At 41.8% G+C, this 27,220-nt stretch overlaps 1 protein-coding gene across 4 annotated transcripts in view; it reads right to left on the bottom strand.

Moving 5' to 3' along the window:
- The window catches only part of USP10 (ubiquitin specific peptidase 10), a 75,780-nt gene extending 50,788 nt beyond the window's left edge, over nt 1–24,992 (bottom strand). For all 4 annotated transcript variants that reach the window (XM_048870816.2, XM_048870820.2, XM_048870817.2 and 1 more), the window contains exons 1-2: nt 24,852–24,992; nt 2,250–2,318 (exon numbers count right to left, since the gene is read on the bottom strand). In XM_048870816.2, coding sequence (XP_048726773.1) covers nt 2,250–2,318; nt 24,852–24,872 — 90 coding nt within the window. In that variant the 5' untranslated portion in view covers nt 24,873–24,992. The remainder of the gene's footprint in view (nt 1–2,249; nt 2,319–24,851) is intronic.
- Nucleotides 24,993–27,220: the final 2,228 nt, after the last annotated feature.

Below are 27,220 nucleotides of genomic sequence, written 5' to 3'. Positions count from 1 at the left end.
AAGGAATACAGTGGTGTGCAGGAGAGAAGTGGCACAATGGAGGGTTGAAGGCAACTGACAAAGGACATATCACTGATTGGAGTTACTCCCACATGTAGACCCCACATGTAAGCTTCTTCAGGACTGCCCCATTGGGCCTCTCTAACCATCAGTTTCCTAACAGAATGTGTTTTGCTTATCACTCCAAGTGATGGTGAGCACACTGACGAAATCACAGTTCCAACATCAGTGAGTCAGCTAAATCTTGCAAACCACAGGGAGATCAGTGCACTAAGGCTTCTGATACTTTACCAGGAGCCCTGATGATCATTTCTGCTCCTTCTTTAGCTAGAGTCCTTAGAAGATACTCCCATACTTTTTCAGTAAACTTAAGCATGAAAAGGCAGCTTTGAGGGAGAGTTTTAAAGGGCCAAATTTGGAGCACGAGGGTGGGGTTATGTTTTGCACAGTTCAACTTCAGGACAATATAAAAAGGCCTGATTTAAGACATTAGCAACTCATAAGAACTATCAAGGGCTCAAAATGAAAGCAGAGGAGAGTGCCTATTTTTTCTTACCCCTTTGGAGGAGCTCTCACCTCCAGCCAAGAAGCTTGATGAGAGAAGCAAGAAGGTCCTGGTAACTTGCTCTTTTTTTTTTTTTTTTTTGGAGCAGAGTTTGTTGGGTGTACCAATCATGTGCATAAGTCAACTTCATAACTAGCTTGTAGCAAAAGGCACCATATGTTTCCCTTTATTCTTTCTATCCACCTACTGCCAAGGACACAGGAATATTGCTCCTGCTAGCATGCTCTAAGGTGGAGGAAGTAGTAGGTTAGACCAAAAAGAACTGGACAGTCACAAACATTTTGTACTCCTGCCCAGTCTTCACAGAGGAGACAGTCATCCATCACTCCAGGCTGGTGTCCTCCAATACTGTGGAAACTATATTTTAATCTAAAATTTGTTTTTGTGGTAAAAGGACAAACTCTTTGGTGTTTGTGAATCCAGCAAATGCATTAAGTTTCTCCAGTCTGTTGACAGGAGAAACATTTGTATATAGCTTTAGCTTACTCACAAACACAGAAAGTCACTACCTACCTGTTAAGTTCTCTTCATGCTGGCCTCGCCTCCCCTTTTTTTCTTTCCTCCCCCTTCCCTTTGCATGTCTTCTTCCAACCTATTTTTCCTCATCCTCTTCTTCTAGTATCCTTCACATTCCTTCATGCAACCAGTCTGAGAAGCTACCAAGGGTTGTTAGCTATACACCCATGAACTTGAAAAGCAATGTGGTACTGAATTTCTGTATGCCACAAAGAACTTGAAAATCAAACTACTACAGTAGAACCTTAGTAAAACACATTAATGACAGACAACAGAGCTTACTTTATAAATATATTCATTCTGAGGGGGGGAATTTTCCTCCCATATACATACAGTTGAGGGTTTGTTTTATGTTGGGGGGGAAGAAGAGGGTCAGAGGAGGGAAGTGAAAATTTAAAGTATTTACCACTTCCTCAGTTTTGTTCCTCATCACCTTTACCTTTAGGCCAGGTTTGGTCATATAGGGATCCTGGAGGTTCTTGGTCCTTCCTATAGGACCCAATGGATACCTCCTTCCACTCTCCAGTGCTACCCGCAGTATGAGTCCAAAGAGTACAAAACCTGGGATCTACTCCAGATAACAGCTACAAGGAGGCAGAAAGCCACATCAGGTACTGTAGTGAGAGCTCTACTCTTCCTCTTTGGCTCAAGAAATCTGGGATCTCACCTACAAACAAACAGGAATGTTGCTGAGAAAGTTGCTACTATGTCCATCACTGAAAAGTTAAATAAGGAAAGCTGCTGGTTCCATTGAGCAGGTCTTTCCTTTCCAACTCCTACATGCAATCACTACAATTGCAGATATTCCAGCAATGAGGAAGGAGAAAGAAGAAGCCAGGATCCTTCTCTCCACATTTCACACACTGACTCAAGAGTTGAGTAAGGATAGAACAAGAGACCACTGCTTAAAAGGGACTATAGCTGCCATATATCTGGACAGGAAAAGAACTGCAGGAGTGAGCAACTAGTGTGCGATCAACATAAATACAAATTGAAATTTTATTCCAGGGAGCTCTACGGTGAACAACTGAGTTTTGTTAATTCACAAGTGAACAATAAAAACAACACTGATTATTGTATTTTTAATTATATACTAATAAACCTACTACATTTGTGTAAAACAATATGCATCACATCTTCAGATAAAACACTGAAACGTAGTTCTTACCTCAACAGAGCATCGAGGAGTCACAAAGAATTGATTAAATTCATCAGGGCTGAACTCCCCAAAGATATACTAAAAAGAAAAAGAAAAAAACAAAAAAAACCCACATTGTTATATAAGGATTTACACTTTGTCTCATTAGCAAACTCAAGGTAAAATGATTTATTTTTAAAAGAGCTGCAACATTTTAAAGGTTTGTGTGTGGCAACGGGAACTAAAACTATCATCTTTGCATCCCTACTCTCTTTCAGATTCCTTTCTCTTGCCCTGAGCAAGTTACTTAATTTTTTATAGCCTTGTCTACAACAAGCTTTCTCTTAAAATTCCCACTAGCAGTAACTGGAGCTCCAGCGTACACTGACAGTTTTAAAGAAGGCCCCCATCACTACAGGTACTAATGTTAAAAAAGGATAGTAAATTACACAAAATCTCCATGGGACTGTCTAACAATTTGGGTTTTATAAGGCTCAGTGCTGGGTCCAATCCTATTTAGAGACTTAGGACCTGTCTACACTTGCAGTGTTACAGCTGTGTCACTGTAGCGCTTAGTGAAGACACTATCTATGCCAATGGGAGAGCTTCTCCTGTTGGCTTAGGTCCTCCACCTCCCGAGAGACAGTTATCTATGTCAACGGGAGACATAGTGCTATCTACACAGGGGTTAGATCCACACCCCTGAACGACATAGTTATACCGACATAAGTTGGTAATGTAGACCATGGCTTAGGATGGGGTAGGCAAACTTTTTGGCCCAAGGGCCACATCTGTGTATGGAAATTGTATGGCGGGCCATGAATGCTCATGAAATTGGGGGTTGGAGTGCGGGAGAAGGCTAGGGATGCAGGCTCTGAAGCGTGGCCAGAAATGAAGAGTTCAAGGTGTGGGAAGGGGCTCTGGGCTGGGGCAGTGAGTTGGGATGCAGAGGGAGGGGATGAAGGCTCCAGCTGGAGATGCGTCTCTCGGGTGGGACTGGGAATGAGGGGTTGGGCATACAGGAGGGTGCTCCAGGCTGGGACTGAGGGGTTCAGAGGGTGGGGGGAGGATCAGGGCTGGAACAGGGGGTTGGGGCGCAGGAGGGGGTCGGGGCGCAGGCTCTGGGCGGTGCATACCTCAAGCAGCTCCCAGAAGCAGTGGCATGTCCCCACTCTGGCTCCTACATGGAGGTACGGCCAGGCGGCTTTGCGCACTGCCCTGTCCACAGGCACCGCCCCTGAAGCTTCCATTGGCCATGTTTCCTGGCCAATGGGAGCTGCGGGGGCAGCGCTTGGGGTGGGGGAAGCGTGCTGAGCCCCCTGGTTGCCCCTGCATGTAGAAGCCAGAGGGGGACATGCTGCTGCTTCTGGGAGCCGCGCGGAGTGGGGCGAGCCCCTGACCCTGCTTCCCGACTGAAGTGGGGCAAGCCCCGAGGGCCAGATTAAAATGTCTGGAGGGCTGGATGCCGTTGGCACAGTGTATATTATTAAAAGATAGACTGAGAATTTGAATAAACTGAGGAAATAGGTAGATGACTGGAAGAGACTAGTTTTCAATGTCTAGAAATATAAGAGGATACAATGCATCAGACAAAGTAGCCACAGAAATTGTTGATGAGAACCAGAGAAGCCCAAAAAAAAAAAAAAGGGTGGTGTTGCCACAAAAAATATGACTAGCTGCTTTTCCTCAGCAACTTTCAATGGCAACAGTGAAACTCTCACACATCATCCATGCCTCCCTCAGAAAACCCAGCTGAATAATAATGATACCAACGCCTACCCTTGCTCATGATAAATCCTCTTGGCCATACGGAGATGCACATTTCCAAGTCTGGAGTTGTGTTACATAAAGAGTTATCAGAGTTGAAAATGTGAGTGGCTGTTTCATCTATAAAATCAAAGGTTGGGTTGTGGTAGGTTTTATACCCCTATTGCATTTTATATTTTTTACTCAGTTTCCTTTCCTTAAAGAAATAATAGGTGGATATACTAGCAATTAAAAAAGGAAGTTTAAGCTACAGCTCCAAGAAACTGCAAAAATATGCATAAGATTTAACATTTTTGAACTTGGAGTCTTACAAGAACCTGATTTAAAGTATTTCTAAACATAAAACTGATATACAAACAAATATCTTCAGTTCTCAATACTTCACACAAAGGCCATACATAAGACCTATTGTTCTCAAGACCAAAACAACCATAAGATCATGAACTACATACATAAAGTAATTTAGCTGCTTCAAGTAAAGATCAACATATGAGACCATGAAAACATTAAGTCCTTTAAGGATTCTTTAAGCAGCTGCTATATATCAGCTATTCAATACCCAAAAGCATCACTTAACCCCTGAAGAACAGAACCCTTAAGACATATTTCAGGGAATTGCCCCATAGCTCTTAGGGTAAGCCTACACTTAAAATACTGCATTTAACGTCTCCCAAAAATGTTCCTAACAAAAACATTTGCTGAATCATAATTTCTGTTTTATGAGATTTTTTAGGTGCACTCATGCAAAAAGCAAAACAAAAAATCTGACAATACAGTTTAAAAAGCTGCACTTCAAATTACACAATCATCTTCACATACAATCCAGTCTTCTCTCCCCTCCTGGGAGGGGGTGGTCAGGGGTCAAGGAGCAGGGGGTTTGGATGGGTCGGGGGTGGATAGGGGACAGGCTGTTTGGGGAGGCACAGCCTTCCCTACCTGGCGCTCCATACAGTTGTGCAACCCTGACGTGGCCCTCAGGCCAAAAAGTTTGCCAACCCCTGAGCTAATCCAATCACCTATGTGAGTGTTGTTTTGAAGTATGGTCACACTCACTCCAGCTAGGCGAACAGTGCAGATAGTACAGTACAATTAACTGCTGTGAAGACACATCCCACTGCTCAGATACCCCCTTACAGGTTGGGTCTGAAAAGAACACACTACCACTGACTGAACTCTGAGGCAAAGGTCTGGTCTACACTACAAAGTTAGGTCAATGTAAGGTGCTTTGTGTCTAAATAGTTGTGCATGTGTCTACACTTAAATTTGTCTCCCTCAGATGTAAGTGGCCCTGTTACAACGGCACAGCAACACCTCCCTGAGTACTGCTGAGCCACAGTTGATGTACTGAGGTTGACGCAACAGGAGTATAGAAAATGCATAACTTACATTGACCCAAACAGTCCTCCAAGCAGCTGTCTCAGTGCCAGACACTGACCCCCTGGTCACACTTGTGAAATCCACAGAACAATGGTCATGGAAACTAGAAGCCCCCCACCTCCTCCTACAAGCCTTGCAAATTTTTGAAATGCCTTTTCCTGATTGTCCATCTTGGTGAGCACACCTAGCAGCTCTTCACTGTTGTATGCAACTGCCCAGCTGACCATGCCAACTACATGATCCATATCTGGTCCAGCTTGGAGTAGACAGGAGATACTGGATCTCCTGAGCCTGTGGAGAGAAAAAGCTGTGCAAGCACAGCTATGGACAAGCTACAGAAAAGTGGACATCTCTAAGCGGATTGCAAGGGGGATGCAGGAGAAGGGGTACAACAGGGACTAGCAGCAGCGCCGCATGAAAGAGAAGGAACTGTGTTAGCATGTCAGAAGGCCAGGGAGGCCAACAGTTGATCCGGTACCAAAACTTAGACCTGCAGCTTTTACAAAGAGCTGCATGCCATACTTGACAGAGACCCCACTACCACCCTGCAGACCACCATGGATACCTCCAAGGAAGCTGAGTCACAGGATCCTGGCATGAACAGCAAGGATGAGGAGGTGGAGGAGGATAATAGGGGGACATCTGACTGGGGTGTCCAGCTATGCTGCAAGCCAGAACCTGTTTCAGACTCTCCTGCCGTCCAGTTGGTCCTGGCAGTCGAGCATGGGCGAACCCAATACAGCAGAAGAACCTTGGGTAAGTGTGTAATTGTACTTCCCATAACAATGATGTACTGATGGTGCCCCCAATTTAATAAGACACAGCTATCAACTTTTCATTAATTTACTCATACCAGAAGAGCTAGCGGTACAACAAAGAGAAGTAGTGTTATCTGCTTTTCGTTTCCCTCTAGAGTTATGCACAGGAGGCTACATAGAGCAGTTTATGTATACAGGGATATCCCTTGAATCCTTCTGAGATTTCAATTAAACTTTCATGGAGGTACCCTGCAATCCTCTCCCAAAGATCAAGAGGACTGGCACAAGGACCCAGTGGTAGAAGAGCAGACTGGATTGGGAGGAGACTGGCTGGACAGGATGGGGCAGGTGTGGTGCTTCGGAGGGAACAGGCAGAAGAGAGTCTGTGACTACTAGAGAAAACTCTCCCCTCCAGAGACTAGGATGGAACCAAGATTCCTGAATCTCACCATTCCTCTACTGTCAGTAAATATTGTGAAACCCTCCAGCAAACAGCACCTCTGCCTACATCCCCTTCAGTACTAGTCCACACAGAAAATGACAACTTACTAACAGTCATAATTCAAAAGGCAAAGGTCTGCTCACTGAATCTTACTTTGGGGATGAATCAGGTCTGCGTCATGAAGGAAGCAGCCCTGCTTCATCTGTAGCAGATGCTGGAAGGCGTTTAGGGAAGGAGGCAGGGGATTGCAGAAAGACAAAGATACAGTCTGATAGTTAAGGAAGCTGAATGCTGTCCTGGAGAACTGGATTCTGTCCCTGCCTCTGCCACATTGTTGGGTAATCAACTTGATATCCTGGGGTCTGATTTACAGAAGTGCACCATATTCACAGCAGTAACTCAAAGTACAGTTCCCACTGATTTCAACAAATGAAGCACTATATGAATGCTAAGTTATCAGGTCCTAGATATTTCAAATTGGGCATTGTGAATTAATGGAAATTTCGACCTTCGTTTCTGTGCCTCAGTTCTTTCTCTGCAAAATGGACATAATGCCACTCTCTCATCTCACCAGGGTGTTTAGAAAATAAATTAATGTTTGTGAAGTACCCAGAAACTATAGTGTTGAGGACCATAAAAAAAACCCATGAGGCAATTAATGTCCCCAGAGCAGGGTCTGAATAGTGTACAGTGAATAAGGCATGGAGCCACACACTGAACAATGAGGATAATACAAAATATTGCATACACTGCTCATTAAGTGAGCACCATAGCATCTCTGCTCTGAAAAAGGAAGCAGTTCTGTGGGGGGAAAAATAGTACATGACCATGTAATTAAACATCACCATAATGTATACGCACCAAGGGGCAAATATAGGTTGCACAGGCAATTTTTCAAATCCCAATTTTAATACAATGCATCTTTCTTTTTAAAAATAAACCTATTTAAAATTAAATTTGATATTATGACAGCCTATGTTGAGGTCTAACATTACTATAACCTATTAATTTAAATTAAGTAAAAATATTCAAACCGTATCTGTTTGCTCTGCTGAAGTTTTAAAGGAAGTCAAACCACTGAATTGGTAAAAAGAAAAGGAGTAATTGGGGCACCTTAGAAACTAACAAATTTATTTGAGCATAAGCTTTTGTGAGCTACAGCTCACTTCATCGGATGCATTCAGTAGAAAATACAGTGTGGAGATTTATATACACAGAGGACATCAAACAAGGGGTGTTATCATACACACTGTAAGGAGAGTGATCACTTAAGATGAGCTAATACCAGCAGAAGAGCGGGGGGGGAGGGGGAAGAGAGAAAACCTTTTGTAGTGATAATCAAGGTGGGCCATTTCCAGCAGTCGACAAGAACGTCTGAGGAACAGTGGGAGATGGGGGTGGGGAAACAATTTTACTTTGTGTAATGACCCATCCACTCCCAGTCTTTATTCAAGCCTAAGTTAATTGTATCCAGTTTGCAAATTAATTCCAATTCAGCAGTCTCTCGCTGGAGTCTGTTTTTGTTTTTGTTGTAATATTGCGACTTTTAGGTCTGCAATTGAGTGACCAGAGAGATTGAAGTGTTCTCCGACTGGTTTATGAATGTGATAATTCTTGACATCTGATTTGTGTCCATTTATTCTTTTACGTAGAGACTGTCCAGTTTGACCAATGTACATGGCAGAGGGACATTGCTGGCACATGATGACATATATCACATTGGTAGACGTGTAGGTGAACGAGTTTCTGATAGCGTGGCTGATGTGATTAGGCCCTGTGATGGTGTCCCCTGAATAGATATGTGGACACAGTTGGCAACGGGCTTTGTTGCAAGGATAGGTTCCTGGGTTAGTAGTTCTGTTGTGTGGCGTGTGGTTGCTGGTGAGTATTTGCTTCAGGTTGGGGGACTGTCTGTAAGCAAGGACTGGCCTGTCTCCCAAGATCTGAGAGAGTGATGGGTTGTCCTTCAGGATAGGTTGTAGATCCTTGATGATGAGTTGGAGAGGTTTTAGTTGGGGGCTGAAGGTGATGGCTAGTGGCGTTCTGTTATTTTCTTTGTTGGGCCTGTCCTGTAGTAGGTGACTTCTGGGTACTCTTCTGGCTCTGTCAATCTGTTTCTTCACTTCAGCAGATGGGTACTGTAGTTGTAAGAATGCTTCATAGAGATCTTGTAGGTGTTTGTCTCTGTCTGAGGAGTTGGAGCAAATGCGGTTGTATCATAGAGCTTGGATCGTGTGGTGTGATCTGGGTGAAAGCTGGAGGCATGTAGGTAGGAATAGCGGTCAGTAGACTTCCGGTATAGGGTGGTGTTTATGTGACCATTGCTTATTAGTACCGTAGTGTCCAGGAAGTGGATCTCTTGTGTGGACTGGTCCAGGCTGAGATTGATGGTGGGATGGAAATTGTTGAAATCATGGTAGAATTCCTCAAGGGCTTCTTTTCCATGGGTTCAGATGATGAAGATGTCATCAATATAGCACAAGTAGAGTAGGGGCATTAGGGGACGAGAGCTGAGGAAGTGCTATTCTAAGTCAGCCATAAAAATGTTGGATTACTGTGGGGCCATGCGGGTACCCATAGCAGTGTTGCTGGTTTGAAGGTATACATTGTCCCTAAATGTGAAATAGTTATGGGTGAGGACAAAGTCACAACGTTCAGCCACCAGGTCTGCCGTGACATTATCGGGGATACTGCTCCTGATGGCTTGTAGTCCATCTTTGTGTGGAATGTTGGTGTAGAGGGCTTCTATATCCATAGTGGCCAGGACGGTGTTTTCAGGAAGATCACCGATGGATTGTAGTTTCCTCAGGAAGTCAGTGGTGTCTCGAAGATAGCTGGGAGTGCTGGTAGCGTAGGGCCTGAGGAGGGAGTCTACATAACCAGACAATCCTGCTGTCTGGGTGCCAATGCCTGAGATGATGGGGCGCCCAGGATTTCCAGGTTTATGGATCTTGGGTAGTAGATAGAATACCCCAGGTCGGGGTTCCAGGGGTGTGTCTGTGCAGATTTGTTCTTGTGCTTTTTCAGGGAGTTTCTTGAGCAAATGCTGTAGTTTCTTTTGGTAACCCTCAGTGGGATCAGAGGGTAATGGCTTGTAGAAAGTGGTGTTGGAGAGCTGCCTAGCAGTTCATATTCTGACCTATTCATGACAACAGCAGCACCCCCTTTGTCAGCCTTTTTGAGTATGATGTCAGAGTTGTTTCTAAGGCTGTGGATAGCATTGTGTTCTGCACGGCTGAGGTTATGGGGCAAGTGATGCTGCTTTTCCACAACTTCAGCCTGTGCACGTCGGCGGAAGCATTCTATGTAGAAGTCCAGTCTGTTGTTTTGACCTTCAGGAGGAGTCCACCCAGAATCCTTCTTTTTGTAGTGTTGGTAGAAAGGTCTCTGTGGATTAGTATGTTGTTCAGAGGTGTGTTGGAAATATTCCTTGAGTCGGAGATGTCGAAAATAGGATTCTAGGTTACCACAGAACTGTACCATGTTCGTGGGGGTGGAGGGGCAGGAGACCCTCCGAGACAGGACAGATTCTTCTGCTGGGCTAAGAGTATAGTTGGATAGATTAACAATATTGCTGGGTGGGTTAAGGGAACCATTGCTGCAGCCCCTTGTGGCATGTAGTAGTTTAGATAGTTTAGTGTCCTTTTCCTTTTGTAGAGAAGCAAAGTGTGTGTTGTAAATGGCTTGTCTAGTTTTTGTAAAGTCCAGCCACGAGGAAGTTTGTGTGGAAGGCTGGTTTTTTTATGAGAGTATCCAGTTTTGAGAGCTCATTCTTAATCTTTCCCTGTTTGCTGTAGAGGATGTTGATCAGGTGGTTCTGCAGTTTCTTTGAGAGCGTGTGGCACAAGCTGTCAGCATAGTCTGTGTGGTATGTAGATTGTAATGGATTGTAATTGGTGGAAGTCACTGGCAAAGCACCTAGAATCAGACTTTGTGGAAGTGCTAAACCATCTTTTGATTATAGTAGCCTGCTCTGCAGGTACAGAGAGATTATTTTCCTCATTTCAGTTTATTCAGTTAGTTCAGTTCAACAACTAGTTCACTCAAAACTGAAAAACCAAACAGGAGTTGAAAAAGCAGGAAAGCTTCAACCTATTCATCCTATGAATAAAAATGAACGGTAAGAAGATGAGCTCTACCAATTCTAAAATCCTGAAGGATGTGGTGAATAGAAACACCAGTGCAATTCAGTAATTACACATACTACTTCCTTTATTTAACTACCTACTTTAGTTAGTTTTAAATGCAAACATGTTTTGATAAACTTGTTTTTCTCTTACGTACCTAGCGCTTTCTAGGTAGTTTTATGGAACTAATAAAAACAACTTTAAAATGGAATTGTGTGCATTTTTAATTGAATCTCAACTTCCACTCAAATGCAGCTTGACACAAATCATAAGTAAGAATTTAATCTAGTAAATAAGAAATGCATCATTCATAATTTTCTAATAAAAAATAAGAATCTAAATAAATGTATGTTAAGCTATATAATTGTTTAAATAAAATGTGTAGATATAACCTCCCTGGTCTGCAACAAGTAATACCAAATTATACCACCCAATAGGAATCAACATCTCTTTTCAAAAATAACTAAAAATTACAAATGCAAAACAAAATTAAAATTTATTATTTAAATTGAGGTTTCCTGCTTGTGATTTAAATCAATCCACGGGGGCAATTCCTAACTTTTTGAGTGCTTGACTTTGCAACCTTAATGTTATCACATAGTTTGTAGTTTGTGTGGGTGTAATTCTATGTAGGTTCTTACACTGCTCTTATCACCACAGTATCCAAGCATCTTCCAGTGATGCATTAAGCAACATGACCAACATCTATCATGAGATGTTGATTCTCATCCTCTCTCTCCAAGGGGAAGAACTGTTTGCAGTGTAGTATTTTGCTTTGGAAGTATTTTGCTTTTTAAGGGATATACTGCTATGGATCTATTAATACAAAAGTGGGATTTACTCTTTCACTAACTTTGTTTACACTCCTAATTCTAGGATGAGATACCTGGCCTGAAAAATTGGAGGGGAGTCTGGCAATGCAAACAGCACTTTGATTATCAGAGAACCCTTATATTCTTCCTTATCTTGATCCTGTATGGAGCTTGATTAAAGTTAGCGATGGCTTAAATAATTATTAAATTTCTTATCTTATGGTCAGTGCAGTATCTTTATCTACTGCACGTTTACTAATGTGCATTCACAAAAGCTTTCTCTATTTTAAATGGCCCGAACGATAGGGGTTTTACTATTTCCCTTGGGAGACAATTCCATAGTCTAATAGCAGATCTGGGATTCTTTCTCCCCTAAACATGTAGTGAATGTCTATTTGTTAAACACTGACAGTGCCAACAAGAGATTCAACAATGTTTCAAGTTACAAGAGGATAATATAAAGTTACTAACATATTCAGGGTTTATCAGTAAAAAACATGGCAGTCTGTTTTTAAAAAAAAAGTGTGTTTGTATTGGGGGGGGCTACCTTAACAGTTTATGAAAGACCCCTACTAAGTAAGTTTTACGGGCTTTAAATCTAATTTTCTAAGGCCATGTCTACACTACAAATTTTGGTCGATGCAATTTATGTTGCCATATAGACGCCAAAGTTTATGTATTGCTCAGGTGCATGCATACTTGGCTGCTTGCACTGGAGCTGCACATAATCACCAGGAGTGCTTGTGTTGATGTAAAGTGCCATGTACCACAGGTAGGTAACGCAGTATGGCAAGCGCTGACATCCAGTACAATGCCTTTTGAGATATTTTGCAATGTTTTATGGGATAGCAATGACTTGCCCAGGGATCTCTGGGAACTAGTGGTAAAGTTTCCAGCATTCTACTTACTCCACCCCACAATTCCATCCATATCCAATAATTTTCTCACCTTTTTTTTTAATAGAAGTCCTACAAACCTGCAAAACACTTTTTGGTCTCTGTCATCCCTGACAAGCATGGAGCCCACAGAGCTCTGGGCTATCATCATAAATGTTGCAAATACAGGAAACACAATTCTCCTGTGTTTGCAGACCACCAGGAAGTATTTCAACAACTTGGGCTATGAGGATTTCTTCTAGGACAGTTTGCTGAGGGACACAGTGAAAAACGATTTAAGGTTGTTGGTGGCATTCTTGCACAGCTGCAAATGGTGAAATGCCACTTCTGGGCCCGAGAAATGAGCACTGACTGGTGGGATTGCATCATAATGCATGTTTGGGATGACAAGAAGTAGCTGCATAAATTCTGAATGTGAAAGGCCAAATGCCTGAATCAGTGCCCCAAGTTCACCCCAGCCCTTCAGCACACGGACATCTTAATAAGAGCTGCATTGAAAGTGGAGAAGTGACTGACAATCACACTCTGGAAGCTTGAAACATCAAATTGCTACCAGTCAGTGGGAAATCATTTTGGAGTTGGAAAATTCAATTTAGGGTCCAATGTCATGTGATTAGTTAGCAGGAGACGATTAACATGGCTATGCAGGATTGTGACTCTCAGCAATGTGCAAGACACAGTGGATGGATTTGAGCAATGGGGTTCCAAAACTATGGTAAGGCAACAGATGGCATGCATATCCCTAATTTTGGCACCAGCCCACCTTGCCCCAGAGTACATCAACAGCAAATGATCCCCCAATGTTTGCATAACTATAGAAAAGTAGCATCAGGGAAGCTTCACTGATATTAATGCGGGCTGCTCAGCGAAAGTGGATGATGCGTGCATCTTTAAAAATACAGGACTGTTCAGAAAGCAGCAAGCAGGGATACACTTCCCAACCGCCAAATTACCACTGGCAATAATCAAATGCCAATAGTAACTCTGGGAGAGCCAGCCTGCCCCTTGCTCATGAAGCCCTACATTGATCATCTCGAGAGTACCAAGGAAAGATTCAACTATTGGCTCGAGCAGCTGCTGAATGACTGTTCCATGTGCTTTTGGTAAACTGAAGGGACGCTAATAGTGTTTACTCACTAGACTGGATCTCAGGGAGAAAAACAGACCAATGATTATAGCTACATGTTGCCTCCTGGAAAATGTGCGAGACAAAAGAGGGAAAGCTGTCACTAGGGTGGAAGTGGAGAAGCTACCTGTTGACTTGGAACAGCCAGATATAAGGGGCATTACAAGAGCTGAACATGGAGCTATGCAGTTGACAGAGGCTTTGGAAGAGCACTTTAACTGTCAGCTACAGTAGTGTTCTATGCTGGAGTGTTTTCTGAACCTGGAGCTTGGAGTGCTGCTATGAATTCTGGGGTGCTTGCTGTACATTTACAAAACATGGCTGGGTGCTTCAGTGAAGCTATGAAGTCTGCGGTGCTCAATGTGTATTTACTGTTTGGTTTGATGACTGCTATGCATTCTGCAATATTTGTTGTGAATAAAGATAATTTGAGTCTCCAAAAACAGAACTTTATAGAGTGGAAAAAAGGGCAGAAAAATCAATGTTTAAAAAAAATCCACAGCCAATGTTATACAAGTTTTTAATATAACTGAACAGAGTGAAAATTTAAAACTAGAAAATTTAAAATTGTGTTCATTTGAGTACACAAAGGTAGTCCATTGTGGCTACACGTGCACCAGTTGTGGTTCTCACAGGTCAGTGTATGGGAAGCTGTGGCTTTCTTTGATGTCCTCTGGAGTGGAGTGGTAGGGATAAGAATGCACCCCATGATCCCACGTTACGTTGAGTGGTGTAGGGAGCAGCAACCATGGAGTACCCCAAGGATAGCAAAAGGTGGAAAGTCCAGGATTTTTGGATCTGCAGGCCAAGCAGTGTCTGCAGCAGTTGGGTTTGCTACCTGAGAAGCCCCATTATGTCCTGGTGCATCTCCCTCTCCTTTTCCTGCTGGGGCTTCTAGGACTTTTTCCTGTCCTGTCTTTGTCCATACTGTCAGTCATACTGGCCCTCCAAGTCCTTAGTTTACAGTTCGATGCAGCACTGGCTTTCAGAATCTCACAGAACACGTCCTCCCTAGTCCTCTTCTTTCTCATCCTCAGGGCTAGGCGTTCTGCAGGCATGGGGGGGGCACCCCTCAAGGCAGCCATGCCAGAAGCTGCTGATAAAAAAAACAGACATACGTACCATTGGATTTAAAGTCACAAGGGAAAGGGGAATGTTTCAAAACTCCTTTCCCTTATTTCCATAAACAAGTTTAATAAGAAATGCTTATTGACACTTCAGTTTTGGAGCAACTCAACACAGTATTGCTCTCCAGCCCCAGCCATGATGAGTATGTCTCCCAACGGCAAGGAAAGGGTGCAGAAGGATTTTCTATTGCATGAAGCTATATAATTTTGGTCCCTATCGCATGGGTATGAATACAGGTCAATGGCACTGAATACTGGCACTGTTTTTCATTGGAGGTGGTGATTTTAGTTGATCTCCCACTCCCGAGGGTCACAAAGGAACATAGAACACAGCTGCTACTGGCATCCCAAAGCTGCCAGGCCCCATATGCTGCTAGCCTGTTTACTGCAATGTTGCCAGCCAAACTCATTGCAGAGATGTGTGGGAAACTATCCTGTTAGGAGGAAGAAATAAGATAGACATTCCTAGTAACCTTTGGGAAAAGACTGCAGCGCATCCCCATGAAAGTTTAATCAAGATCTCTCAAGAGATCTTTTATCCCTCTGTACGTAAACAGCTTCACATTTTGTCTTGTCAACATGTGGATAGGCTGGGCACCATCTTTACATTTAAATACTATAAGGAAAATTGCATGCACAGAATTACCAGAGTTCCTTTCCCCTTCATCAGGCTCATTTGCACTTGCCTGGCGGGACTGGCTAAACTGTGGAGGCGTCTCAAACAGGTCTTGGATCGTTGCATGGCTGGAGTTCCCTGCCACATCTCCTCCCACCCAGCCCTGGCTGTTCATGGCAGGAGTCTCTGTCTCAGTCTTCCAACATATCCATGGTGCTCTGCAGGATGCTGGTGGGGTCTCTGCCAAGTATGGCATGCAGTTCCTTATAGAAGTGATAGGTCTGCAGCACAGCACAAGATCTACGTGGTATTGTGACAAAATTCCTTTGCCTTCACACAACATTTCTGCTGATCCTTGTCATACCCCTCCGCCTGCATCCCCCATACAACCTGCTGATAGATGTCAATGTGTCTATGGCTGGGCTGTAGCTGTGCGTGGCACAGCCTCTTTTCCTCACAGGTCCAGGAGATCCAATACTTCCTGTCTAATCCAGGCAAGAGTGTGTCTAGTACCTCTCTTAGGGCTTGTTTTCACTACTGTGCTAAATCGGTGCCACTGTAATCAATGCAGCAGCGTCAATTTAGCAGGTCTGGTGAAGATGCAATAAGTCGATGGGAGAGCGCCTTCCACTGACACAGCACTAAGGCGATGTAAGTTACATCGCTCGGGGAGAGGAGGTTAAATCCCTGAGCAATGTAACTTATACTGACTTAAGCAGTAGTGTAGACAAGGCCTGAGAGCATGGTTGGGCAGCTGCACACAACAAAGGTGAGCTACTAGGTGTGCTCAACAAGGCGAACAATCGTGGAAAAAAAATTTCAAAAACACAAGGAATTTAAAGAGGGAACAGTTTCCAGTCTCTAGCCCCTGGGCAGCCAAGTTTAAAAATGTGACCAGATCACTGTCGCATGGAATTGGGCATGGTGGAACATCTGTTGGTGGACAGGTAGAGTTGACAAGTCATGCAGCATCTATACTTCCACTGTGTCAACCTCAGTAGGTTGACCATGGCTCTGCCATTCGGGAAGGTGGTTTTACTGCCTTGCTGTAAAAGGCTGCATACATCAGCTGGAGACAAATGTGAGTGTAGATACATGCACAAATAGACTGACACAAAGTGACTTACACCTACCTAGCATTGTAGTGGAGAAAGCCTAACTATTTTAATGTATACAAACTGTGTCCACTTTTGTAACTTTCTGGCATATTAAACTCTTCCTTTATGTTTTTCTTATAGGAATTTATTTGTCTTGAGATCTTTCTAGTCCCTTTTGCACATTCCAATAAGAATGTAAGAATGGAGAGGACTAGATTTTGGAAATGTCAGACAACTCAGTTTATCATCTTTATCAAGTTTAACTTCTCTTCCACTGAATGCATTCGATGAAGTGAGCTGTAGCTCACGAAAGCTTATGCTCAAATAAATTTGTTAGTCTCTAAGGTGCCACAAGTACTCCTTTTCTTTTTACTAAGATAGTGATATCTAAAATGCTATTAGTGGTAAAACAGCCACAATGCTTCAAAACTATAATTCAGATTTCTGGATATTTTAATCTTACTACTGTGAAGTCAGCATAGTCCTTTTCTCCTGTGGTTTCAAATCCACTTTTAAAAAGACCTCCTAGCAAGATTTACAGTTATTTCATAAACAGCAGTACAAGAATCACTAACATTGTTACTTACACAACACTAGTTCAAGTAGTTGGAGGATACTAACTAAACTAATAAGGCTTCGGTGAATAAGAACTTTTTTTCTGATTTCATGCTTGCCAACGATCAGTATGTACAACTTTTGATTGCTCCTGAAGTATATGGGGTGTACTGAGCCTTGTGCTTAAACTGATTTTAGAAGAGTTATTTTCTGGCCTTCATTAGATGAGAAAATGCCTACAATTAATAACATTTTAAACAGTGGCTATCATGCAAAAAGTCATTATGAAGCACTGTCAAATAATATACAAAGCATGGTGTGCAAAGTCTTGCTTAAACACTTGTGGCTCCAAACTGTCACTGCAGCAACTTGTGCAGTAAGTTGATCACATTGAAGTCTTCCCAACACAATCAAGATAGTCCAAAGCTGGGGTCTGTGGAGCACTTGCTGGTGGCCCACAGAAATCAAGTGACATATACTGCTGGCTCCTCCATATTTCCAGCTGTTAAACTGGCACAAGATACAGCTTCAAACAGGATATACTTTCCTAATAATACTTTTCCATGTAGGCAACTGCTGTAGCCACCACCAGATATTATGCCATCATGAACCAAAGGGGATGTCATCCACAGTAATGTAAAGGAACAGGCTATCTTTGTATTAAAATGTGGGCCACACAAGCAAAGAGTCTGGCAACCTCGGCTCTGATCATAAAACTGTTGTTCCTGGTGACACTTGGGTTGAGAGAGAGATAGATAAGGCAAGCTGGCTGACTGGAAAATTGGATTTTGTAGTGTCGATAACACACACTCTCCATTCTGATTGCTAGTCCACTCAGAGGTGATATGAAAAATGAAACCTCAGTGTGCCTTAAATTGTATTTGTGCACTGCTTAAGAAAGGTTTAGAATATGAAAAAAAAGTAATAATAGGCAATGTGACAGCTACAGCCCAAAGAAGGCTTTTGATAGAAACTACATGAAGTGAAAAATCAACTGAAAGAATACTTTCAGAATAACTTAATTAGCACTCTGCACTACACTGCTTTCATGGTTGATATCAGTAACAATTCTGTGGAACGTTTATTCTGAGGATAACAACAAACCCCAGCAATGACACTAATCACCCTTAATGGCCTCTATATAACAACCACAGGTACTAATCATGATAACATGTTCATTATCTTTACCCTAACAAAGCAAACTTTGGGGAGTGAGCTCCTGGCAACATTATGGTATCTCAGGCACCTTAAGGTAAGCTCTTCTTTCGGAGGTGCCTTAAACCAATTTTGCTAGGGAGCTGCCTATCTAAGTAGCAGAGGTGACCACCAGAATCCAGTTTTGTTTGTGAATAAAAGACAAACTTGCCAAGACAGACTGGAACTTGGGTGACTAAGCAAATTTTACTCTTACAGTTTTACTTTTTATATTCTAAAACTGGACTATTCCTCTTCACTCTTGTATGGTTTTATTATGTACTTTATTTTTGTTGTGGCTTGTAATCCCAAGAAGTTGTCAGTAAAATCAGTTCTCCCCTACTACAATACAAAAATGTTTAAATTATTGTGTAAATGTTAATTTATATTTATTTTCTGTCTTAAGCTCTTTCAGTTGATGGTGGATGGGCACATAACTAATTTAAATAATTCTTTTAAAAGATTTATAACTTTAATTTGATTTTCCAATACGCCTTACATTAGGATTTTACTTCAGTGAATAGTAATAGATCACTCACCAGAAATTCAAACAGCAGTGGTTTACATTTTTTTTTTGGAGGAGACAAGGGATGAGAGGGAGTGAGGATTTCCATTCTACAGGGTCATTATTTCTCACTTTCTTTTATTACCAGTCCAATCAGACACCACTACTACAGGCAGCATGGTCCAGTGGATAGGGCACTGGACTGGGACTCAAGAGATCCAGAGTCTACCCCCCAATTCAGCCACTAACCTGCTGTACTACAAGTCACTTTACTGCTATATGCCTTTGTTTCCCCCTCCCTTTGTCCAGCTCATCTATTCAGACTGTAATTTTTTAAAGTTGGGCACTGTCTTTTACTGTGTCTCGCTACAGTGCCTCTCCTGGTTGAAGCCTATAAGTGCTGCTGTAAACCAAATACCAGTAGGCAGGCAGCTGAAACAAATCCAACCTCCACCTTAAAATTAAGCAATTCATTTTCCCTCTCTCTCTTCACTCCACCCCATGCCCTTTCTAGAATAATTTGGTACTTTTACACCACGCAAAAATTTACAAACACCTCACTTCCCTGTGTTTGCGTTCTGCTCCCATTACCTCCTGCCTCGCAAGACCGGAAGTGTGGCTGGCTCTGAATCTGTTCCTTTATTTCAGACCTGTACTGGGCTAGGCAACTGGCCAAAAAACAATTGAGGGCAGAGTAAAAGAGTGCATGTGCAGCAAAATTTCAATCCTGCAGTGCAGAATCTATGCCTTGGGGGCAAAAGAAAATGCAGTAGCTTTAAAAACAAAAGTGTAAGTTTCTGGTGACCACATACTGCATTTGAAGACTTGAATAAGTTTGTATTAGTATTTTGTTAAACTGTTAAAAATAAAAGCATGATGTGGATAAACAATCTTTAAGTTTCACAATATGTAAAGATCAATGCTCTGCCTATGGCAAAACAGTAAAATACACATCACGATAACAATGGCCTTTTTTCACTAGGTACTGCTTTGGATTAAAAATTGTTTTGATGTCTGCAGAGAAACAACCACAAGGAGTTTTCAATGCCGTGATTTTCACCACAAATAAAGTTCTCTGTGACGGATGTACAGCTTCTTTACTCTAATATGGATTGTAATAATACTGGTAAATCCATGACAAATATGTAGCTTTCAATGGGAAAAGAACTGTGAGTTAAGAGGAGATGCCCCAACTTTGTGAAATTACTGCAGTAAATTTTAAGGTGATGTATGAAATGAAAAATCCTTTCCACTGTACTCAGGGAATACAGATCACACTGCACTATTGTTGTGATTCTACGATATTTAGCCCAGTTCCAACAAAACAATACCCTAAAAAGCATCTACCATGCACACTGTTATTGGAGGGAACTCAATCTTTTCATAATTTTTTTTAAAATGTTTCCCCACACATTACGTTTAGAGGAAGTTTGAAAACTAGAATTTTTTATACAGAGAGCTTTCCTATAAAATTCTTCTCCTCCCTCTTTTTGAAGGCCTCCAGATCCTCTTCCCCACTTTAAAAGTATTTAAATAAACTTTTAGTACTTTTTTTCCCTTTTCCGAAGTGATAATGTTGCCCTAGCTTCATGATGTGCTGTACAGGAAGATCACAACATTCCATTCAAATGAATTACCCAAATATTCAAACTAGTGGCAGCAGAGAGAGGTGCACAGGTAACAAGATACAACAGTGAACTGCAGACTGGCAATCCTTTTAAAGTTTATTATCTGAATTCCAAAATAGTTGGGCCAATCCCCAACACTTATCAAAATAAAACATAGCTACAGAATAGAAAATTATTGATTCTCGATTAAATTTTAACATATATTATGAAATTGATTCCACAACCACATCCTCCTTAGATTTACATCACTGCTTACATGATTAATAACTACAACCAGTGTCACTTTCACAAAGTGTTATTAAACATTTATTTCCATTTCTCCTATACTACAAAATAAAAATCCATAGTAGGCTCGACAATCTTTTAAAAATGCATTCCTGAACATACAACAGAATTTTAATAAGCCCCTCCAAGACAATCTCCCAAGGATCACCCAGCCTTACCCATCTCCGTTTAAGCAAGGGAGGAAAAGAGGCCTTGCAGCATGCTCTGAAGGTTAACTAATTTGGGCTATTTCAAGCCCCAGTGAAGTAGAGAACTCCAGAATACAATGGTGATGTTAGGATGTTCCAAATAAACTAGGTATTAAGACTGCTGTACCTAATAATCAAACACACACTGCTGTGCTTCACTAGCACAATAACTCAACTAATTTTAACAAACAAATCTACATATTAGCAATAACTTTGATTTGTACAAAGTTATATCTTTTAGGTAATTTAAAACAGTATAATCCTATTATACTATTTAGACAAAATGGGAAAATAAAAGGTTCTACCTCTTGTCCCCTTCCTTCGCCCACCCCAGAAAACACTGACCCACCACTGGTAATATCACCCAAAAGGTCTGTACAGTCCTATTCACTAAAATAAGAAACTAGTAATTAAACAGGAATATGGATTTCTAATCCCAATTTTAAAATGTATCTAAATATACCATGAGGGTTTTCTACTATGAAGTACCTTTGTTCTGTACAATGTTCCTTAATCCTAAATTATATGTTGAATGGTCACAAATAAAGCACTTCCACTAAGAAGAAAAACTGCAGTTCTAGCATGTGTAATTCTTTGTAAATGAACATCTACATTGCTGAAATGGCATTAAAGTGACAAATGACTATAATCCAATGGCCCAAGGCCAGCAAGTTCTATTACAAACAGATCTGTCTGTTTTGTATGACACAGCATGCTGCACATGTATCATAACAAATAGAAACTGAACAGCATACTTTATCTATATGCAAAAGCATTACTTCCCCCCCCCCTTCAACTTTAGAATTACTTCTAATAGTTACATGATGGAGGTAGCAGTGTGTCTAAGCAACAAACAGGCTCCGTAAACTGACACTACAAAAGTCAGTAAATAAGCAAATTGCAGTAGCAATTGTAAAAAAAGGTCTCTGAACCAGTACTGTAGTCTAGACTTTTTTTTTTTTTGGAAGGGGGGCAGCAAACGGAAAAAGTTACAAATTTCCTTCTAGTTACTTCTATGGCACTAAATTAATCTTGTCAAAGAAGCAAGCAAGCAAGCAATGATTCATCCCACTTTTGTATCCCTTTCCCCATTTAATTTGTTTTCACAAGGTTTATGCATGAAGTTTGTCATACAACTAATTCCACCTAAAAAGATAAAGAAAACAAACAAATAGGAGCTGTTCCTAGCATTCATGACTAGCACTGTGTATTAATACTGCCAATAAAGAAACTTCTAACATTTGCTGACGAATGAAATTTATTTTAAGAGTAGGATTTTTTAAACTCTCTTAATGTAATATAGTTTCAAACACAGCTAATGTTAAAACAAAGCTTAATACCGGTAATAGTATACAGGACTCCAGCAGTGATGCAACAGGTTTATTTCAAGTTCTGTCTTTGAAGAGAGAAAAAAAAATCTAACAGATTTTAAATGTGCTCGGAAGTATACGCCCATAAACACTCCTGTCACTCTACTATACTTAAGTGTTTGATTAAAATGATTATGAAATAGCTTGATTAAATAAAAAAGCCAAAAGTGACAAGTATATTTGAATTATATTGGGATATTCTGAAATGCATTTTGTACAGCACATTGTCAAAACTGTCATTTCAAGATACTCCTTTAAAAATGTCATGTACTATCACTTTAACAGAAATAAAAATATAGTAAACATGGAATTAAAGCCCAGTGTATACACTTTCTCCATTCCATTAAAGTTCAACTCTCTGGATAATGACATTGCTCTGCTGAAAACAGACTGCATGTTTCATGGTTCCCAAAACAGTCAGAGAATCAGAAGAACTTTTCCTTGGAGACAAATATTTCTCAAACAAATTTAGTTCATAGTCACATGGAAAAATAAATGCTTTATACCTTTACTGGGTCTCTTCATGATGGTATGCACATAATGTGTTAATAAATCATCAATGTAGACTCATACTAACAGACAAGTCATATCAAAACATACTCTCACTAAAAAACCCATCACATCTACATCTAAAATTGCATTTCCACACACACCCCACCCCACGAGTATGTAAAGAACTTTTTCTCTTCAGGATCTCCTTTTGGAAAGAGCAGTCCTGAGGATAAACTCAAATTTATTTTCTCCCAAATAATATTCTCTTCCTACTTTAACATTTAAAGCATGCTATCCTAAAATACTATCACTTGCACCTACAGTGATGCCAAAATAAAAACAATATGCAAAACTGGATTATAACAGTACATGCTCATAAGAGTTTTAAGCAAACATTTAAAAAACTAGAGTATCTTCAGAAGTCATGAGTGACAGTGAATTAACAAATATCAGCAGATGAAAATTGTAAAGTGCCAAGATGATTGATTTAAAAAAGAATAAAAATCTGCAAGTTCATTTTCCGAAGGATACACAAACTTCAGTCCTGATCCTGCAAAGACTTACATGCTTCAGTTTATACAGAATAGTCACACTAACAATAGTGCTACCCACAGTTGGTTAAGTGGCCTTGAAGATACTCACTGTGAAAAGTGTATATTGGAAAAAGAGCAAAGCTGCATGTATAATCCACTTTAACTGCTACAATATAAAGGTAAATCATCAGTTGTGTGCTTTTTCTTTGCATTAAAAAAAAGAGAGACACTTAATGAACTAAGCATCAATGCAAAAAATGTCTCATTCTCCATCAAGAAAATCTGAACTTCTGTCTTTTGCACTGCACCTGCTTATTTTACTCACTTGGGGATGGGGTAGAAGGGAGTCCAAAAATCTTTAAAGCTTAACTTTGAGTTTCTCTTGATTTTCATTATGGTTGTATTCTGTTTGTTCAATATCATATACTGATCAATCACGTGAAAAACAAAACTATATTAATTCCCATAGACTGCTTACAGACGAAATTAAAGGTAAGAAACTTTGTAACCATTATGTTTTATTATAAATATTAAAACCAGATAAACAGGCCACACAGACCAATTGCCTCCAGCACTCAAGTATAAACAAAAACAGCCATCTCAAAAATCAAGATTGACAAGAAGTATATTCTTGGCTTTAAAAAAAAGCACAGCCATCACCATTAATTCACTACTTTTACTACACAAACTCTTTGATGAATGACTTTCAGAAAAATATGCCACACAACTAATGCATTATCACGTTGCACTAAACACTTTCATTTTCTTAAAATATTTTTTCAAGAAGTAAAACAGCATATTATTATTATCTGTATTATGCTTAATCCGATCAAGCATAAAACTTCGTTTTTTAAAATACACATCTGCCAATACAGCATATTGATTCCCCAAAACTTTGATTGGGGACAAAACTTGCACACGCAAAGCGATGAATGTTCAACTTGTCCCATACAATCATTTGCTTATTTTTTTTTTTTTACGTCTTAGAGATTGGACCAAAGAATCAAGCCTCATGTGCTAACTTTCCTTCAAGTGCTAACTTTCCTAGCTAAGCTAAGGATTTTTCTTTCCTAGCTAAGCTAAGGATTTTTATTCCCTGCATAGATATTTTGGCTGGTTTATTACACACACATCCCAAATGCAGGATTTTTATTCCCTGCACTGATACCTTGCTTGGTTTAACACACACACGGGGATTTTCGCACACATCGCAGCCCATGTTAATCTCGTTACTCAGCCCTTTGCAGCATATGCACTACGGTTTGTTTGGGAAGAGGGGAAAACCCAAATTAAACCCCAAACTCCTTATTCCCTGTCCATTATAGAATCACTTCCCCTCCCCGCAAAAAGCCCATTAGCCTCCTTCCCCCCCGCGCCCCCACCCAGGCTTGGAAGGAGAAGGAATCTCAACATCTCGCAAAGGACACCTAGGAGGCCGCCCCTTCCCCGCACCAACCCGCAGTGAAACGCCTGCGATTAAGGGCCGGGGTCCCTTCTCCCCATCAGAGCAGGCAGGCAGGCAGGCAGGCGGGCGGGAGGGCGGCCACCCCCGCCCCGGGGGGACTCAGGGCCCGCCACTCCCCTGAGGAGATTCAATGAGGCTGCAGAATCACCCTGGGCCTAGTCCCGGGCAGCATGCTTCCCCTGGGCCGGCGGGGCCAAAGAGCCCCTCCGGGCCGGGCCGGGCCGGGCTCCCCCGCCACCCCCCGCCCGGCGGGCCCCGGGGCTAGGCAGTACCTGGGCGCTGTTTAAGGCCATGGCGCCCCCGCTTCAATGGGAAGCTCGGCGTCCGCTCGACTCCTCACGCTGCTGCCCCCGCCGCCGCCATCTTCTCTCTCGCGCACACACACACCGCCGGGCGGGCAGGCGGTCACCAGGGCGCCTGCGCGCAGCTCGCCCCGCCGGCAGGGGGAAGGGCTCTGCGCCTGCGCGCCGGCCGGGAAGGGGGGGTGAGAGGGGTGGGGCCTGGAGAGTAGCTGAGCCGGCGGGGGGGGGAGAGATGAGGGATGGGGGCGGGGAGCGATGGGGCCGGCCGGGGGGCTTCGGGCCTCTCTGCGGCCCAGAGGCCTAGGCGGCCGTTGATGGCAAGGGGTCCAGCCTGATCTCTCTCCCTCTGAGGGGAGCAGGATGACTACACAGGGAGCCCCCCCCCCCGACTTCCTTCTGGGCGTGAAATTGGGCTGCAGCAAAGACAGCCTCAAAAACACCCGCCATTCCAAGTGCACGTCAATGCCAACCAGGCTGATGCGCTGCCCTTTAAGCGTCACACCTGTCAGCCATTGGGCTGCCCTGAGGCACAGGTGCACAGTCCCAGCTCGCCCCTGGAGATCTGTCCCTCCCTGTAGGTAGGGTGGCCAGATGTCCCGATTTTATAGGGACAGTCCAGATTTGGGGGGCTCTTTCTTGTATTGGCGTCTGTTACTCCCCACCACCATCCCGATTTTTTACACTTGCTGTCTGGTCACCCTACGTGTGGTTGCCACATGTTCCACTGCCGGGAGAATTCTGCTTCGGTCAGGCTGACTCTCCCTTCTGCAAGGTTGCTGGCAGTGGCAAGATGTTTGTGGGTCTTAAGTTCTAGCTCAGGTCCCAGGAAGTGGCACCTCACGGCAGCCACCTTTCATTCAGTTGTATGATGGGAGCGGTTTGCCCCGCTGGAAAAACTCAGAAAGATGATGTTTCTATTAACTGCAGACTACCAATGTAGACAAGCCATTTATACACGGTATAAAATCAGTTCCTTGGTGGAGGCAATATATCTTCAACGTGTTAATAAAGAACATACACCATGTGCGTTCATAATGGCAGTACAACCAAAAGGTTGCCTCCAAGAAATTGAAGTCTTTATACTTTGGTATGTGACCAGTACTGCAATCTGCTGCAGTCTACCAATGTTTTTAGCTTTGACTTTACTGGTCAGACAATTGATTTCTAAAGCTTCCCCACCCGTACTCCAAATACAAAATGTCTTTTAAAATGTTTCAGAAGGAGTCACATCATCTACTTCACTTCTCAATGTTTTCCATGCCAGGACCCTCTGCTAATTTTACTAAAATTTTACATGGGACAGGCAGAGCGATCACAACCTCCACTATTGCCAACACTTCAGTTTTATTGAAAATCTTTTGCTTAAAGACCCCGCTAATAGAATCATTTTTATTATCATTTTATTACTTGAAAATCTCAGCTTTGTTAACAAAATAAAAAGAAAGGTAAGTTTCTAAACGTCATGTCTCAGAGAAAAGTTTGAAAATATGAGACCCTAAAGCCTCAAACATCAGAAAGCAAATTAAAACAACTCAAAATTTGTATTTGACAAAAAACCCAAATATTTAAGACAATCTCATGATGTCAAGGGAGCTGATTCATGCTTTTTTAATGCTTGAGGTTGGCAATACTTCAACCTCCAGGCTGAGAATCCACAGTATACTTCACTAATTAGCCCATCCGTATGATATGTTTCTTTTGCTCTATATTTGTTCTTTTAAAAAAATCTTACTGTATCCTACAAAGCTGGAGTTAGAGTCTGATGGTCAAAGAAACTATGAATGTCTTGCTATGATCAAACTTATGATTGTTTTTCAGAGAAAAGGCCATGGAGATTTTTTTTTTTTTTTGGAGAGCAGTTGAGGGGAGGGCTAAGAAAAATATAGGGGGTGTAGTGAAGGAAAAGGAGACATTCATGTTGGGCTTTTCTTCTTCCTACAGATTGTGAATTTTGAGTGAGCTCACCCAATTCTCTTCCAGCTGAAATTTAAAAAAAAATCCCAATCAAAAAATAACTCTGCACTTTTTTACCGGAATAAAAGTCTGTATCACATGTAATGAGACAGATTCCAACTAGTTGGGATGAAATAAAATATCAAGCATGGAAATATCTGACTCTTAGGAATGTTTGTGATTTTGGTTTAAGCTCAAGCTGCAAATGAAAAGTGTTCCTCACCCACTTTGCTTTTGGTAACAGGGTTTACCCCAGTCTATTTAAGGTGAAGTTGCACTCAAGGCATTTTCTAACATATTGGCATTTGCAATATGAGGAAATCTCACAGCTTAATTTCTTGCCATGTCTACATTAGCAAACGTACAGCAGCCCAGCTCTGTAAGAT

Source organism: Caretta caretta, chromosome 12 (assembly GCF_965140235.1).
Source record: "Caretta caretta isolate rCarCar2 chromosome 12, rCarCar1.hap1, whole genome shotgun sequence".
Taxonomy (NCBI): domain Eukaryota; kingdom Metazoa; phylum Chordata; order Testudines; family Cheloniidae; genus Caretta; species Caretta caretta.
The sequence above is the reverse complement of the archived record's forward strand: the minus strand, read 5'-3'. Positions and strand labels throughout refer to the sequence as shown.